The sequence below is a fragment of the Aulonocara sp. 'chitande type north' Nkhata Bay genome, linkage group LG2 (genome assembly GCF_057382095.1).
Source record: "Aulonocara sp. 'chitande type north' Nkhata Bay isolate Kocher_YH1m ecotype deep benthic linkage group LG2, A_spYH_male_GT1.1, whole genome shotgun sequence".
In the NCBI taxonomy this organism is placed as follows: Eukaryota; Metazoa; Chordata; class Actinopteri; order Cichliformes; family Cichlidae; genus Aulonocara; species Aulonocara sp. 'chitande type north' Nkhata Bay.
In genome coordinates, this window is record NC_141345.1 from 15903679 (window position 1) to 15920737 (window position 17059).

The 17059-nt window shown below is 39.7% G+C and overlaps 2 protein-coding genes across 5 annotated transcripts in view; both read right to left on the reverse strand.

The window, feature by feature from the left end:
• The window catches only part of st3gal5 (ST3 beta-galactoside alpha-2,3-sialyltransferase 5), a 32580-nt gene extending 20059 nt beyond the window's left edge, over positions 1 to 12521 (reverse strand). The window contains exons 1-2 of one of the 3 annotated variants that reach the window (XM_086305699.1): positions 12388 to 12521; positions 5207 to 5313 (exon numbers count right to left, since the gene is read on the reverse strand). In XM_086305699.1, coding sequence (XP_086161825.1) covers positions 5207 to 5238 — 32 coding nt within the window. In that variant the 5' untranslated portion in view covers positions 5239 to 5313; positions 12388 to 12521. Of the gene's footprint in view, positions 1 to 5206; positions 5314 to 11519; positions 12335 to 12387 lie in introns of those variants that run through there. The other 2 variants (XM_086305706.1, XM_086305689.1) reach the window with 2 other exon arrangements.
• A 947-nt stretch (positions 12522 to 13468) lies between these two features.
• polr1a (RNA polymerase I subunit A) overlaps positions 13469 to 17059 on the reverse strand; it is a 28240-nt gene continuing 24649 nt past the window's right edge. For both annotated transcript variants that reach the window (XM_086305578.1, XM_086305574.1), the window contains exons 34-37: positions 14680 to 14880; positions 14251 to 14368; positions 13996 to 14160; positions 13469 to 13786 (exon numbers count right to left, since the gene is read on the reverse strand). In XM_086305578.1, coding sequence (XP_086161704.1) covers positions 13686 to 13786; positions 13996 to 14160; positions 14251 to 14368; positions 14680 to 14880 — 585 coding nt within the window. In that variant the 3' untranslated portion in view covers positions 13469 to 13685. The remainder of the gene's footprint in view (positions 13787 to 13995; positions 14161 to 14250; positions 14369 to 14679; positions 14881 to 17059) is intronic.

A 17059-nucleotide genomic window follows, 5' to 3' on the forward strand; every position in this document is an offset into this window, starting at 1 on the left:
CACGGAGTACATCTACTGCGGGTGGGTTGCCTGTTATCGGACCCGGAGCAACATCCCCAAAGACCCCGAAGAGGAGAGTCCTGGCCCCTAGCCCTGCCAGTGTAGCAGAAATGATGACGGATGATGATGGCAGCAGCAGCCGTTCTTCTCTGCATGAGTAGCTTAATGTTGTTCGTGTGTAGTTTACATTGAGTAGGCTAACCACGTTATTAAATTAATGCACGTAAGGTGAACTAGCAAACACCGTCTTCTTGTTTGATGGCAGATACTCCCTTCACCCTGGCCAAAAAGGCTAAAATGACCAAAGAAAAAGTGGAAAACAGCTAAACATGAGAGGTTTTTGGACAAAGTTTGTGTTTTTTCCCCATTGATCAAGCACTGCTTCCAGCCAAGAGTGATACCATAAATCCCCTATAGCTGCAGAAAAGGCTAATATTGTTGTCTTTTTACAAAAAAAACCCAGCTGAACATGAGAGGTTTTTGGACCAATTTTGTGTTCTCCATTCTTTAAGCACCGGTTCGAGCACCGGTTCAAGCACCGTTTAAGCACCGGCACCATTTCAAAAGTACCGGTTTGGTACTGGTATCGGATAAAACCTAAATGATACCCATCCCTACCGTTGATGCCTGGTGAACTAGAATAACAGGTCCATCAGTCAGTTAGCTCAGTTTCACTTTTGATGGCAGAAACTTCAGGACATGAGCACACAAGTATAAGAAATATGCAGCAGGGCTATAAATCGAGCTTCACAAGACGGCTGTGGAAAGGAAGAACTGGCAAACACGAGAGGACCTGACTACCACTGCTCACCCACCAGGTGCTGTGCATGTCACAACTATCACAACCATGGGTCATTTAAATAATTACCTTTTTTAAATTTATTTATTTATTAACCTTTATTTAACCAGGAAGATCCCATTGAGATTAAAAACCTCTTTTTCAAGGGAGACCTGGCCAAGATAGGCAGCAGCAGATGTCTCACAGTTACAGAAATTACTCAAACACAGGCAGCAACAACACACATGCAACAATAAGTGAAAGAATACAAATAAAATAAAAATAAAATTCAATAAAATTCAAATAAAATAAAAAGTCAGTTAAAATGACAGTCAATCTAATTGAAACAGTTGCATGTTATGGACTTGGCCTCAAGGATTCGTAGTTTAGATTTAAAATCACTTAATGAAATGAATTCAGTCATTTTCCATTCCTTCTGCAGTTTGTTCCAGGCCGAGGGTGCTAAATGGACAAAAGCTCTTTTACCAAGTTCAGTTCGGGCAAATGGAACAGAAAGCAACAAGTAACCATGCGGACGAAGAGAATACCGACCAGCATGTTTCATTACAAGCAGGGAACATATATAAGAAGGCAGCAACCCAAGTATCGCCTTATATATAAAACTGTATAAATGAGAGTTCCTCCGACTTACCAAAGCAGGCCATCCTACCTGAGAGTATAACTCACAGTGGTGAGTCTGAAATTTACAGTTAGTGATGAACCTCAGACAAGCATGATACACAGAATCAACCATTCGAAGACATTGAGCAGAAGCATTCATATATAGAATATCACCATAATCCAGCACAGGCAAGAATGTTGCAGCAACAAGCCGCTTCTTTGTATTAAAAGAGAAACACAACTTATTTTGAAAATAAAATCTCAGTTTTAACTTCAGGTTTTTCACAAGATTCTCTACATGTGGTTTGAAGGTAAGCGAGTCATCAATTAAGATTCCCAGATATTTATAGGTGTGAACCAACTCTATTTTATTAGAGTGGTTACTGATGGGCTTGTTTGGGCTCGTCTCCTTGATTTAGAAAACAACATGAGCTTTGTTTTGTCTGCGTTGAGAACAAGTTTAAGCTGATGTAATGAGTGCTGGACAGCAGAAAAGGCTTTCTGCAAGGAGTCGATGGCTTGGACAAGAGTTGAACCACAGCTGTAAATAACTGTATCATCAGCATAGAAGTGCAAGTTTGCATCTGGCACATGTAGACTAAGATTGTTTACGTAAATGATAAATAGAAGGGGACCTAATACAAAACCCTGTGGCACTCCGCTGTGCACTGTAACAAAGTCAGAACATAGACCGTCAGATTTAATGCACTGAGTCCTGTTACTGAGGTAGTTTGAGAACCATGCCACTGCTCTCTCAGAGAGTCCTGACTGGAAGAGTCTAAGTTTTAAAATACAATGATCAACAGTGTCAAATGCTTTTGACAAATCAATAAAAAGGGATGCACAGTGTTGTTTTTTATCAAGTGCAATAGTAATATCATTTACCACTCTAATTGCAGCTGTGATAGTACTGTGATTCTTCCTAAAGCCTGATTGATATTCAGATAAAATGGCATTGATGTGCAAAAACTCCTTTAACTGCTCACACACAAGAGCTTCAAGAACTTTGGCCAGCACAGATAGATTAGATATTGGTCTGTAATTAGTTAACACTGCTGGGTCGCCCCCTTTTATACTAGAAGTGGCACTGAAGTGGAATAGTATGTGCCACCATCAGCTAATTGTTGAAGAAAATGCAAGACTTCCACAACCTGCCTCCACTTACAAAAACCAAGGTGTTCTCCTTCCATCCTGTGAAGGATTCTCTTTTACTAGAAAGCACTGTGTCCTTTCAAACAGCAGAGGTAAACCAGGAACCACTTGAGGCGATCAGGCTTCTGACTACACTCTTCATGTGATTTACATGCAAAGATGGCAAAGTAATGAAGAAAGAATAGTAATGAATGAAGTAATGTAGTAATAATGTGTCTAGTAATAAAGAACTTACAGCTTCAGATAGGTTAGAACGTTGCATGCAGACTGAGAAAAAATTAGAACAAGCTGTGCCTGTTTTCTGCAAGTTTCAACTGGGACTCTGCCTACATACGTGTAAGCAGTTTGGAATGACATGTGATTAATATCAGAATGAGTGGGAGCTTCTTCTTAAGTATGACACAGACATAGTTCGTCTCCATGGCGTCAAATGATCTGTTTGAACTTTCATTTTATTGCTTTCTTTTGTTAATGTCCACAAAAGCCACAGCCACTGAAAACCAAATCATTTAACATGAATGAGGAAAGTGCTGCTATTCTGTCAGATTCATGTCTAACTATGGGCAAAGCATGTCGGGATGTTGAATAGTTGAATAGTTAATTGCGTATTAAAATTGACATTTTTTAACTTAAATTTGTCATTTCTTAAAATGTAAAGGGATTTACAAAAAACAAAACTGAATTAAAAACATATTTTTGAATTCTGCATTAAAAAACTGATTTTTAAAAATACAATTTAAAAAGTCAAATAAATAAACAATACCTTCTTTTTTTTCTTTTCCACCAATCCTTTTCAATTTCATTTCGATGTCTTTTTGCATATTTTATTTCACAACTCATTATTAAATTACAAAATATTGTATTTATTAGGGGTGCAACGGTACACAAAATTCACGGTTCGGTTCGGTTCGATACTTTGGTGTCACGGTTCGATATTTTTTCGATACAAAAAAAATGTTCATGCCTTTTTAATTTGTCATTTATTAAAATTATAAATATATATTTTAACTCAAAAGTACAGTTTTTAAATTTAACCCTAACCCTTGTGCGCATTTTTTATTTTGACAGTGAAAGCGCACCTGCGGACCACTTATGTGCAGCCCTGGTTATTTAGCTCATCATATTGCAGCCACAGAAATTATTTTGTCCATGAAACCATAAAGCTGCACTTTCTTTTTGCCTTATAGTCTGATTTGTCATAACTTTTCCGTTTTGTGGTAAGCTTTTCTTTGGCTGTCACTTCTTCACCCTGACCTGTCTTATTTGGCTCAGCAGAACTAAAATATATATACTGCTGCTTTTACACACGCACTCACATAAGCTCAGCGATTCTCTGCGCGATCAACCTCTCACATGTTTAAGCTTGCTGTGGGAGATTTCACTTGTCATGTTTGCATAGTAAGCTAACGATTGAAAAGACGATGTCAGAGGAATTGATGCGCAAATTATCATCACTCACCAATCAGTGCTGTCGCTCTCTATACACAGTTCGTGCGATTGCAAAGTGAAAGCAAAAAACAAGCGCAAATTCAAACGCGACTTCAATATGTCACATATTGACAGTGGCTCACCGATGCCAATGACATAATTACCCAGCTACATTTCCGAAAGAATGCAAAAGCATTGACATATATTTTTCCTTCCTACGATAGCCCGACGGGCAGGGCAGAGATAGATTTTGGTAGCCCGACTGGAAAAATCGCTAGCCCCAGGACGTCGGGCTAGCGATATTGCGAGCCCTGTATCTGATTGAGGAATCACTCATCTTTGGAAAAGAGAGTTTATTACAGAGAAATGGCTCTTTCCAAAATAAAAGCTATACTATCCGCTTCTTCTGGGCTATATTCTCAGCAGCATATTAAACATATCAGGTCCCCATAAGGAGAATCATGTGCTAACAGCTGTCTAAATGACTCGGCTAAAGTTAGTAGCATGCTTGTTGTTTTTGTCTTTGCACTAGGATGATGTCGGCGTAAATGTGCAGTCATATTCGTTGTGTTCCCACTAGTGCTTTCAGGTTAATCTCGTTGAAATGACCTTAACGCCACAACACGGCAAATCTCCGTTAACGAGCTACCGCCGATCGCTCCGTGCATGGGGCTGGACGGCCAACACGTTAACGAGCTAACTGCGCTAACACACTAGTTCCCACCCATGTAATTGAGCATTGCATGGCACATCCAACATACTGTTTTACTTTAGTCCATGACTCGCTTACCTTCAGGGTCATACGTGACATGAAAACCAAAATAATTCCAAACGCCAGATCTGAATGAGGGTGGGGGAGGTCCATGTTGCAAGGAGAGCTTAACTTCTGTCTCGCTAGCTTGCCCTGCGCTCTTCCTTCTGACGATGCTGTCTGTGTTGAGTACTCAGTGGATCTGCGCTCGACAGTGCAGCCTAGGCGGAGTAGTCGAACGCAGATTCACTGAGCGCTCAACACAGACAGCATCGTCAGAAGGAAAGTTGATAAAATAAATTACAAATGTTGTATTGTTCGATACATATGCGTACCAAACCGAAAGCACTGTATCGAACGGTTCAATATCGATACGAATATCGTTGCACCCCTAGTATTTATATATGGAGGACTTTCCTGGTCCTCCATATATAACCACCAAAATCATTGCAAGTCTTCTGTGTTCTGAATATCACCTGTGTGCTGCCCAGCGTATCTGAAGCCTCATGCTGGTCTCTCTGTTCTGGGACGTCTTCTGGTCTCTGCTGTAGACTGAAGCCCTCTGACTGTCAGGAGTCCTGACCTGCACACACAGGCATGGCCATTACCAAACATTGAAAACAGTGGATGTTCTATGCATGACTCGAGGTTTTGGTCACTTAAAAATACTCAGGTTTCCTGCACACAGACTTTACTGAGCATCTTCCTCAGCTCATTCCAGTATGAAGGTCACCATATGAGATGAATTAATTAGTGGACAAACACAGCTTTTATTTTGAAAGTTTAGTCACTAGAGCCCAGTATTGGCTATTTGCAGATATTTTGGTGTCTGCATTTATTGGGGGTCATATAATTAAAATTTAAGAAAGGAAAGAGGAGAAACACCCTTCAACTATGAGTGCTAATGTTGCTGAATGCCCTCTGACTAGGGCTGCTCAATTAATCGAATTTTAATCACGATTACGATCTGGGCTTTCAACGATCATTAAAAATGACTGAGCCGATTATTAGCCCCTCCCTCATTTATCCGCGACACCTTAAAGGCCGGTCCGTAAAAATATTGTCGGGCATAAACCGGTCCGTGGCGCAAAAAAGGTTGGAGACCGCTGATTAAGAGGACCCGAGGGAAGCTCGGAAAGCTAAGCAGAAGTTATTTGGAGAGGAGAGTGACTGCTGTTGGTTGAAAAGAGAGGTTAAAAAAAACTTCAGTGGTGTTGCACACTATTTTATATTATTTTTTAAAGTCATTGTTAACCCTTTAAATCCGATCAGAGCAGCACGCTCCGTTTTGTGTAACGATTTTTAAATCCCTGTAGAACCTGAACCGTGTAAGCTAGCGCAATAATTTGTTTTGTATATGAAACCGGAGGAGTTGTACTTACATCTTATGCCATCAGCTTGTCCTCGGTCATGGTTTTCTTCCACATATAGCTTTGCAAAAATTGCATAAAAAGTGCTTGCAGGAACAAAAACATAATATTCCAGAAACACACTTTGCCGATCCGATCAGCTGTTCGTAACACTTCCCACAGTGAAACAGACATCAGCGCGAACTATCGCATGTCCGCCATTTCCTGGCCGAAACCGGAAGTGACGTCATTTTTGCGGAAATGTAGTTTTTTACTTGTAGGCCTTAAAAACCTATACTGGTCATGTTTGACTTTTCTGAATAGTTTCTGTGATGCTTAGAACTCAAATTGCACAGCTGGAAATAGTTTATTTTGATGCACCTGCTGTTTTCTTTGCAAATTTGCATCATAGGATTGTTTTTTCGTTTTTTTTTGCAGTGTATATAAAAATTGGTGTATCTCCAAAATAAAACTATGAAGACACTCAAAATAAATTTCCTGTTGTTGTAAACTATTTTTTGCAACTTTTTTGTATTTAAAGTTTTAAGGGATAAACCTCTTAAATTTCTCCAAGTAGAAATATATGTAAAAAACAAAACAAAAACTATTTTCAATTTTTTTGTAGTTTATTGCACTTTTTTGCAATTAATGTAGTTACTATGGACTTAATGCATACATATTATTAAAATATGGGCCATAACAGTTGTATAGCAACTTGAAATGCTCCCACAAATGGCACTACTACTACAACATGTAAAAAAATAATATAAGCTCTGGTGGACTTGGTTCTATGGTAGGTCTTAAAGGGTTAAATAAATATCGTCAAATAATCGAGATCTCAATTTCAGTGAAAATAATCGTGATTATCATTTTTGCCATAATCGAGCAGCCCTACCTCTGACAGTCACACTCTGTGTCAGCAGCACGTATTTGGACCAAAAAATAAATCTACAAGAACACACGCACACACACACACTCAACCATGAAATTTTATGTAACATCTTATCAGCAAAGACTCATAAAGATCACATCATTTTTATGGAGACTAGCTGACAGTGTAATTACTGTAAGATAATTTGTTCCTTAAAAGCAAGCAAAAACAAAAGCAGTTAAAAACACTATATTAGTGTAACCTGTCACATTGTGCTCTAACTCCAACTCTTTAGTGCACTGTGCTCCACAGAACGTAGGCTTACCACACAGCTGTAACGTATTAACAGTTATTAACTTAAACTGTCACTTGAACTTAAACTGTCCTTTCTGTGCACTTTGTTTTTTAAACATGCATTAAATTAAAGTCGATTAGGTCAATTAAGCATTATAAGGCGGAAGGTGGGGGGTGGTTCCCTTTCTTTTTTGCTGGGAGTTGGCAACCCTATAAGTTAGGTTATTTAATATTTCTGCTAAGTTCTCTTTAAAATACCAGAATAGGAAGGATGGTGCAGCTTTAAGTTTATTAGACTGATCACTTTTGCTGAACTATTAAATATTTTGGGTGCAGTGTATTTTTTGCATGCAGGTGTAACAGAGTAGCTTTAGTTTAGTTTAGTTTTTTTAAACTTGAGTATGAACTTTGTAAAATTATGATATTATTTTATGCCATGTTATACCCCTAATTAAAGATTGTGAATTATTATGTAGTTTTAGTTTGCATTATTCTCCTGAATTAGAAGAAGCTGATAACTATTGCATTAGTTAAACTGATTTGCATTACATTAAATTGCTGACTTGTTGTGAATGAATGATATTGTTTTATGATGCATTATATTGCTGAGTTATAAGAAATACTGTTCGCAGAAGGTTATTGTCTAATTTGTCTGAGTAGAAGAGAACAGAGTGTGCTGGAGTTTTCTGCCCCATTTCAGCAGGAGCAGATAAACAGGGAGCCAAGGTCGTAGCTTAGGCGCTGTGTGAGAGAGAGCATGTGAATGTTTAGGCTTTTTATGATAAGGTGGAGGCACCAGAGGTTATAAAAGTTTGAGCAATGCTCCACCATTTTGAGATTTTGAGGCTGTCTGCATCAGTGTCCATCTCCCACGTGTGTGATCATTAAATCATCGTTTGACTCAACCCGGCCGGACCAGTGTTGTTATTGTGGTTTTTTCTCTTGTCTCCATCCCCAATATTTTGAACCTTAACAACTTATACAAAATGCAGAAAGATATTAAAAAAAAAACGTTTTATTGATTATAAAATATGCTATATCGGTATCAGCAGATATTGAAATTTATGATATCGGTATCAGACATAAAAAGTGGTATAGTGCCATCTCTACCATAGAGTGAGATCAACCAGACTGCATTAACTCAAAACACTCCTAGCCTTCCCTATTTAAGAAGAAGTTTCTAACACATTATGCTTTTAGCATGTACAGCACTTTGTGAACTCTGGTTTTATGTTAAAGTGCTTTATAAATAAAGGTGGTATGGTATGGTGGTACATTAAATGAAAAGAAAGGCAACTTTGGAGATTCCACTCATTGTAAAACAAAACCTTATAATTCTGAGTCAATGCCGAGACCATACACATAAGAACAAGAAGACACCACAACCGAAGACTGCCGGGAAAAGTGGGTGAAGAACTTATTAAATAGGAACCTCCCTGAAACTGAAAAGAAGAAGCTAACCAAAGGACTCAATTTTGCCATTTCTCCACCACAGCTGCCCATAGTGGACCTCATCACAGGCACAGAAACAGCGATACGTATTAATAAATGAATACTTCCTATGAACAACACCTATGAGCCCTTAAGACAAGACCTCAGAAGCAACTATAAAAATAAAGTCATCAGTTTGAGCGGTTTCACTGCATCCTCGGTATCTACAAGTAGGCATCACGGGGCTGTGTGGATTCAATAATACAGGGAGTGCAGAATTATTAGGCAAATGAGTATTTTGTCCACATCATCCTCTTCATGCATGTTGTCTTACTCCAAGCTGTATACCGATATCATAAATTTCAATATCTGCTGATACCGATATAAATCCGATATAGCATATTTTATAATCAATAAAACGTTTTTTTTTAAAAATATCTTTCTGCATTTTGTATAAGTTCATACTCAAGTTTAAAAAAACTAAACTAAACTAAAGCTACTCTGTTACACCTGTATGCAAAAAATACACTGCACCCAAAATATTTAATAGTTCAGCAAAAGTGATCAATCTAATAAACTTAAAGCTGCACCATCCTTCCTATTCTGGTATTTTAAAGAGAACTTAGCAGAAATATTAAATAACCTAACTTATAGGGTTGCCAACTCCCAGCAAAAAAGAAAGGGAACCACCCCCCACCTTCCGCCTTATAATGCTTAATTGACCTAATCGACTTTAATTTAATGCATGTTTAAAAAACAAAGTGCACAGAAAGGACAGTTTAAGTTCAAGTGACAGTTTAAGTTAATAACTGTTAATACGTTACAGCTGTGTGGTAAGCCTACGTTCTGTGGAGCACAGTGCACTAAAGAGTTGGAGTTAGAGCACAATGTGACAGGTTACACTAATATAGTGTTTTTAACTGCTTTTGTTTTTGCTTGCTTTTAAGGAACAAATTATCTTACAGTAATTACACTGTCAGCTAGTCTCCATAAAAATACAGGAAATGCAGAATTATTAGGCAAATGAGTATTTTGTCCACATCATCCTCTTCAAGCATGTTGTCTTACTCCAAGCTGTATAGGCTCGAAAGCCTACTACCAATTAAGCATATTAGGTGATGTGCATCTCTGTAATGAGAAGGGGTGTGGTCTAATGACATCAACACCCTATATCAGGTGTGCATAATTATTAGGCAATGTCCTTTCCTTTGGCAAAATGGGTCAAAAGAAGGACTTGACAGGCTCATAAAAGTCAAAAATAGTGAGATATCTTGCAGAGGGATGCAGCAGTCTCAAAATTGCAAAGCTTCTGAAGCGCGATCATCGAACAATCAAGCGTTTCATTCAAAATAGTCAACAGGGTCGCAAGAAGCGTGCGGAAAAACCAAGGCGCAAAATAACTGCCCATGAACTGAGAAAAGTCAAGCGTGCAGCTGCCAAGATGCCACTTGCCACCAGTTTGGCCATATTTCAGAGCTGCAACATCACTGGAGTGCCCAAGAGCACAAGGTGTGCAATACTCAGAGACATGGCCAAGGTAAGAAAGGCTGAAAGACGACCACCACTGAACAAGACACACAAGCTGAAACGTCAAGACTGGGCCAAGAAATATCTCAAGACAGATTTTTCTAAGGTTTTATGGACTGATGAAATGAGAGTGAGTCTTGATGGGCCAGATGGATGGGCCCGTGGCTGGATTGGTAAAGGGCAGAGAGCTCCAGTCCGACTCAGACGCCAGCGAGGTGGAGGTGGAGTACTGGTTTGGGCTGGTATCGTCAAAGATGAGCTTGTGGGGCCTTTTCGGGTTGAGGATGGAGTCAAGCTCAACTCCCAGTCCTACTGCCAGTTTCTGGAAGACACCTTCTTCAAGCAGTGGTACAGGAAGAAGTCTGCATCCTTCAAGAAAAACATGATTTTCATGCAGGACAATGCTCCATCACACGCGTCCAAGTACTCCACAGCGTGGCTGGCAAGAAAGGGTATAAAAGAAGAAAAACTAATGACATGGCCTCCTTGTTCACCTGATCTGAACCCCATTGAGAACCAGTGGTCCATCATCAAATGTGAGATTTACAAGGAGGGAAAACAGTACACCTCTCTGAACAGTGTCTGGGAGGCTGTGGTTGCTGCTGCACGCAATGTTGATGGTGAACAGATCAAAACACTGACAGAATCCATGGATGGCAGGCTTTTGAGTGTCCTTGCAAAGAAAGGTGGCTATATTGGTCGCTGATTTGTTTTTGTTTTGTTTTTGAATGTCAGAAATGTATATTTGTGAATGTGGAGATGTTATATTGGTGTCACTGGTAAAAATAAATAATTGAAATGGGTAAATATTTGTTTTTTGTTAAGTTGCCTAATAATTATGCACAGTAATAGTCACCTGCACACACAGATATCCCCCTAAAATAGCTAAAACTAAAAACTACTTCCAAAAACATTCAGCTTTGATATTAATGAGTTTTTTGGGTTCATTGAGAACATGGTTGTTGTTCAATAATAAAATTATTCCTCAAAAATACAACTTGCCTAATAATTCTGCACTCCCTGTATAGTCTAATACAACACATCACACAGACCCATCGCTGTCCCTGAATTATTATTCAACAACTTCCTGAATGAAAATGTATTCCACCCAAACCTCAGCCTACTTTTTTCTTTTGTGCATCTATCTCTGACTGCACGAAATGTCCAGAAAAGTGGACATCAAACTCGGAATACTATGCTGAGAAACAAAAATACAAATGTGCAGATCACAGTTGTCTTTTCCTGCCAAACATTTACAAAACGCTTTGTGTTTTGTTGACCCTCGTAAACTGAGTGGCACATGATCAACTCTCTTACCAAGTCTTGTGATACAAGATACATCCTCTTCATTTACACAAGGGTGTAACCTGCGGTTGTCTTCTGATAGGCGCAGCTCTCTTATACTTATCACTTCGTGCTTATGTGCCAGAAGCTAACTTTCCCCCCCCTCAAAATACTATTTAGACTCTAACATCGAAATTTCGACTTTATTCTCAAAATTATTCGTAATATTTTTTTCTTAATGCGGTCCCATTGCTCCCTCGTATTAAATCAGTATGAGTGTTTACTGCATCCCTGCTGCCGTTAAGTGGTAAGAACTCCAGGGACAGATTAAGAAGCCTTTTATAAATGCTCGGAGAAAAGGCCGGGGCGGCGGGTGTCTGACACAGTAAATGTGGCCTGTGAAGGTAAATGATTTTATTGCTCCGAGTCTCTTAACAACCGGCCTACCAGCCCTTGAAAAAGTAAAAATAAAACAAAGCTAAACATTTTTGCTTTTCGTAGCTTCGGCTTTCTCCTTCTTTGCTAACGTCCTGCGCAGAGCCGAGGATTGTGGATAAATGCGCCATAACGTTTTTACAAACGCTGTATAATTAAATTCCGCTAAACTGCGTGAAAATATCACATGGATAATCAACTGCTTATTTACAAGTAACGCAAATATTTTTAATACAGCGAAGCTTTTGTAATAGGACAAAAAAAAAAAAGAAAGATACAGCACCAGCGGCCGACTGTTAATATCGGCAGCTTCAAAATGTAGCAAAACACTGACCAGCAACGAAGGCTCAAGTCAGCTTACAGGCTGACCATTGTGTCCATATCGAACCAAACTGTATTTTACCCCCAACTGCTGACGCCTTTCAAACCAGCTTCTACTGTTTCGCCTCATTTCGTTATGACTCACCCTTCCATAGATATCCACGAGCGGTCACGGCGCATCCTTATCACATCTCGAGATTCTGCAGCTTTATCAGACCACCTTCACTGGTCGGTCCTACCGCAGGAGACCAACCAACCAATCAAATTGCGTAAAAGTTCCCATCATTTCCGTTCTTTTCGTAATAAAAGCCTCCCAACATTTCAGTGTCCCGTTAGCGCTACAAGCAACGGTAGCTGTTTGCAAAATTTGTCCACAAAACATGTTGTAAACTGAAATGCACAGTAAAATCCGTTAGATTTACTCTTAGAACAGTAGTAATGCAGATTTATAAATCGAGATAAATACACAGAACCAACTTTACAGGTTACACAATAAGGTTTAGGATAAATAAGCCAGAGATGTAAAAGTGTAAATAAATCAGGAGAGAAACAGTAGATACATTTTGTCTGGGTGCAGGACTGGATCAATGCACCCAAGTCACACTGGACTGGTGGACTGTGACCTCGGAATATTTTCAACACACTAACTATAGTTTTCTGGGTGAGCTTATGCTTTAAAGTACACACTAATTACTCAGCCACCTACACATTACACATGCAGGAGCTGCTTACTCATGGACACCCATATCATGACGCTCTAGAAAGTTTGGAGTCAGCAGTGACGGCGGTTTTTGCTCACTGTGTGCCTCAGCACTTGGTGATTATGCCAACTTTAGTCATCTTGGATGACCTGTTGCACTTCTTAATCATTATCTCTGCAGTAACAGATATTTTACAGACTGACAGTAGCATCCTGATAGAGTACGGCCCTTGAACACAGTGAGAGCTTTAGAATGACACACATATGTTTGTAAATCTAGACCTCATGACCTCAATTCACTGAAAAGACTGACCTCTGTTCAGAGTCTTGAGCTTGAGCTAGAGTAAGTAATCAGATTCATCTTTTTTTCCTTTACCAAACGAACTTAATAAAGACACTCTGGACCTGCTCAAGGCCTGTCTATAATGCTGAATGACTATTGTTGTGTTCCCAAAAACATAAATTGATGTTGTTTACAATTCAAACAGTCCCAATACTGTCACAAAATACATACATAACAAAAATACAAAATTCAATATTCCTTTTATTAAGAAATGAAAACAAAGTGACTTATTCCATCAGTTTTTATGTTCTTTTAATGAAACGTTGCAGCCTGGAAGGCTTTTGCTAAAAGGAAATAAACATATTTACTGATGCATTCTGTAGAGGATGTAAGGAGCCTGCAGACCGGATCAGCTGTGATCTTATCACATCATATCTAACCACTGTCAGCATCTCTGTCTCTACTGCAGAGGCTGCTTCAGTTCAAAGAGTCCTGTTCCACCTCTGACTACTTTCCCCACCACCAGGCAGGCTGAGGGTGACACTAGCTGATCATGTGATCCTGAAGGGGGGGGAAGAGGAAGAAGAAGAATACTTTACTTAACAACAATGCTGAAAATGTATTTCTATACATTTACTTCTGACTAATGATCAAATCCGATTTAGTACATAGAAAAAACAAAGAGCCTAACGCTGGTAGACCAGTAGCGACCCTCGTAAACTGTGATTTCTCTTCAGCTTTCTATGCTTTATCAATGTTGTCATCCTTACCTAGCATGGTGGCCTGCTTGAGGAATTTGTAGCTGGTCTCGAAGGTCATCTGCTGCAGAGGAGAGGAGTTGGACCGGATTGCGTGTCGGTTCAGTGGCTTATATACACCTTCATAGCACATGTAGTCTGCTACCAGTGATAGATGTCTGGGGTCAACTTCAATACCTGGAGAGAGACGGAGGAAATCTGAGTGATTCTGAGAGCTTTCCTGGTTTGGGGTTTTTTGAGTACGAGTCTAAATAAGAGCATGTTTACCATAGACAGCAAAGACATTTTTGATCTCTTTCTCTATGACCTTCAGAGCCACCTCAATTCCATATGTCTTCGCCATGGCGTGCACCTCATTGGAGTACAGTCTGTTGATGTCCAAGATCTGGAGGAAAATAAATAGAGCTGCAGTGTTGGGACAACTGAAAACATGCAGTCTGGTAAGACAGAGCAACACAAATACAATAAGAAACTGCAGAAGCCTTTCCAAACTACAGAGGCGATATCGCCACAGTTACTCTCTGTATTTCTGATCGGACCAATCAAAATGTAGCTGGAGGAATCTTATCTGTAACCCAGCAACTTGTAACTCTGACCAGCTGTTTACCTTCACTTAATTTAGAAAGGCTTGCAGATGTGCAAAAAAACAAAAAGCCACCCTTATAAGCACGGCATTGTTTCAATTTCACCACCTACATCACTGTACTTGAAGATTTCATGCATGTTGATTCCCTCAGTGTTCAGAACGGTTTCCTTTTCTCCGGTCTTTGTTGTCGTTTCGCTGAGCAGGCAGCGCGTCAGGCCCTTGGTCTCCATGATGACGGCATTCTGGGCCAGCGATGTCAGCACCGAGGTCAGATCAAAGTGCACCTTGCTCACAGGTAATGCCAGGTCAACCTATAAAGGAGACAGATGAGAGTTAATCTACTTCCTGTAGCTGCATACCTTAGCGTCATGCGTGTCAGTGCAATCGCAATACGTCGTAATTTCCAAAAGTCCTCAATTATACAAAACCCAGGCTAAAAACCCCACAAGGATCGATGCACAGGTTGTCTTCTGGAGGGAGATCGTCTTTCACACCAATTGCGCAATTGCACACTGCTGGCACGGTGTCTGTGCACAGAAAATCTGTGTTGCGCACAAAAAAAACCTAACCTGAATTGAAATTAAAATAAATACGTTAACAATTCTGTTTTGCAGTGTTAGTCAGTGAGTGACTGAACGATGCCACCTTATCCCATAGTCCAGCCAATGATGCGATTCACATTCGTATATACGCAGCTAATCAACGTCGTTGACAGGCTATGACAGCGTCCTTATGTGCCGACACCGGTGTTTTAGCTGGCAAAGTGGCGTGGCTGATGTGGAGTGAAGCCACGTTAATGACAACGTGGACAACGGTTGGAGATGTGAGCAGGACAGACAGAACAATTGACGGGAAAAGTGTGGACTTCATACCAGTTTCTAAATTGTGTTGACCGGCCACGTAAAACCAGAGTAAGGCATTCACTTTTGGCTCACTCTTTCTTCACTTCCACACGGGGCGGCAGCTGAGGTGAGGTTCTATTTGGGTTTTATTTTTATGTATTGTTTAAGGGAATGAGTAAATCTGTTTTCCTGTTTTCTTTCAGCTGTGGCAGTCCATGTGTGTCTTTGTTTCCTTCCTTCTTTGCCTTAATTATTTGAGAATAAAAGGAGAACCCTGAGAATAATTCTGAATTAGATGGCTGCTTTTTCTTATTCTAACCGGATGAGCCCATGATGCTGATTGCTTCAGCCCTGAACCTTCCTTCCTTCAAAACAGTTTTGTTGTGTGTGTCAGAACAATGAGGCGACTGCTGAATGTTACAGGTGTTACAGCAGTGATACATCTGCTGCTGTAATCAGGTATCAGGCTGTTGTTCTCCTTTATCTCATAGTGGACACAAATTATTTTTTGGAGTGGCACAAATAATTTGTGTGGCATCAGATTTGATGCAGAACAGCTGATTGTTCTGTAAATAGTTTGAAATGTTTATTTTAAAAAAAACGCCTTCGCTGCATTTTTAGGGAAACAGCTGCAAAAAACTTTGTTTGCAAAACTCAGTTACTTTTTTGAAGAAGTAACTATATAATTAATTGCCCAGCATTGGTCATTATTTACTGTATTTTGCAGACAGAGTTACAGACTCTCTCCCAGACCACAGACTCATAATACAAGTCAGAACTTTATTTTTTTTAAAAAGAAGAAAGTTGAGTTTTCAAAATTGGAGTTCAAGTTATTTTTACTTCCAAGTGTTAACATACTACACAGGTCATGAACAAGATTTTTTAAATTGTCATTGTAAGTGGGCTAAAGCAGTTAATTAGAAGTAGTCTAACATAAATGTAAACGCTGTAATTTGATTATTTTAATAAACCATGTAACTTGGATGGATTCGATGCTGGCGTGACCACAGTGCTCATGTCTGCTGTTGCTCACAGTGGTCCACAGTGGGTCGCTCAGGGAGTTTGTGTGTTTGCTCAGACACATGCAATATTAGAGGGAACATTGTTTCACACCAACCCTCTGGACTACCATCCACCACTCTTCACTGTGGTCTTCAACGTCCTTTATCCAGTACATTCACTGTCCTCCTCTGCACATGTCCACATGTTTTTAGTTTTTATTGTGGCAAAACTCATCAGTTACTCCTGCAGTTTAGACATGAACGCTGCAACCCACAAATCTACCAGTTCATGCATTCACAGCAGCCACAGTAAGAGCCTTTGTAGCCTTCCTCTTTTCAAAGATGGCACCTGATAATGAATGCTAATGACGTGTTATCTTACAGTAATTACACTTAGGAAGGAAACTTGGTGAGAAATGTGCTTAATTGTACAATTTATGATTTCCTTCCTGCTCTTCTACGCAAACTGAGTGAAACTAGCATGACCAGAAGTAGAGGAAACAGTTGCTCCTGAGGGCCAAACATCTTTGCCTGTGTGTGTGTGTGTGTGTGTGTGTGTGTGTGTGTGTGTGTGTGTGTGTGTGTGGGTGTGGAAGCAACAAAGTGAGAGCCATCTCTAAGAGAAAGTCAGTGTTCATTTTTCAGAA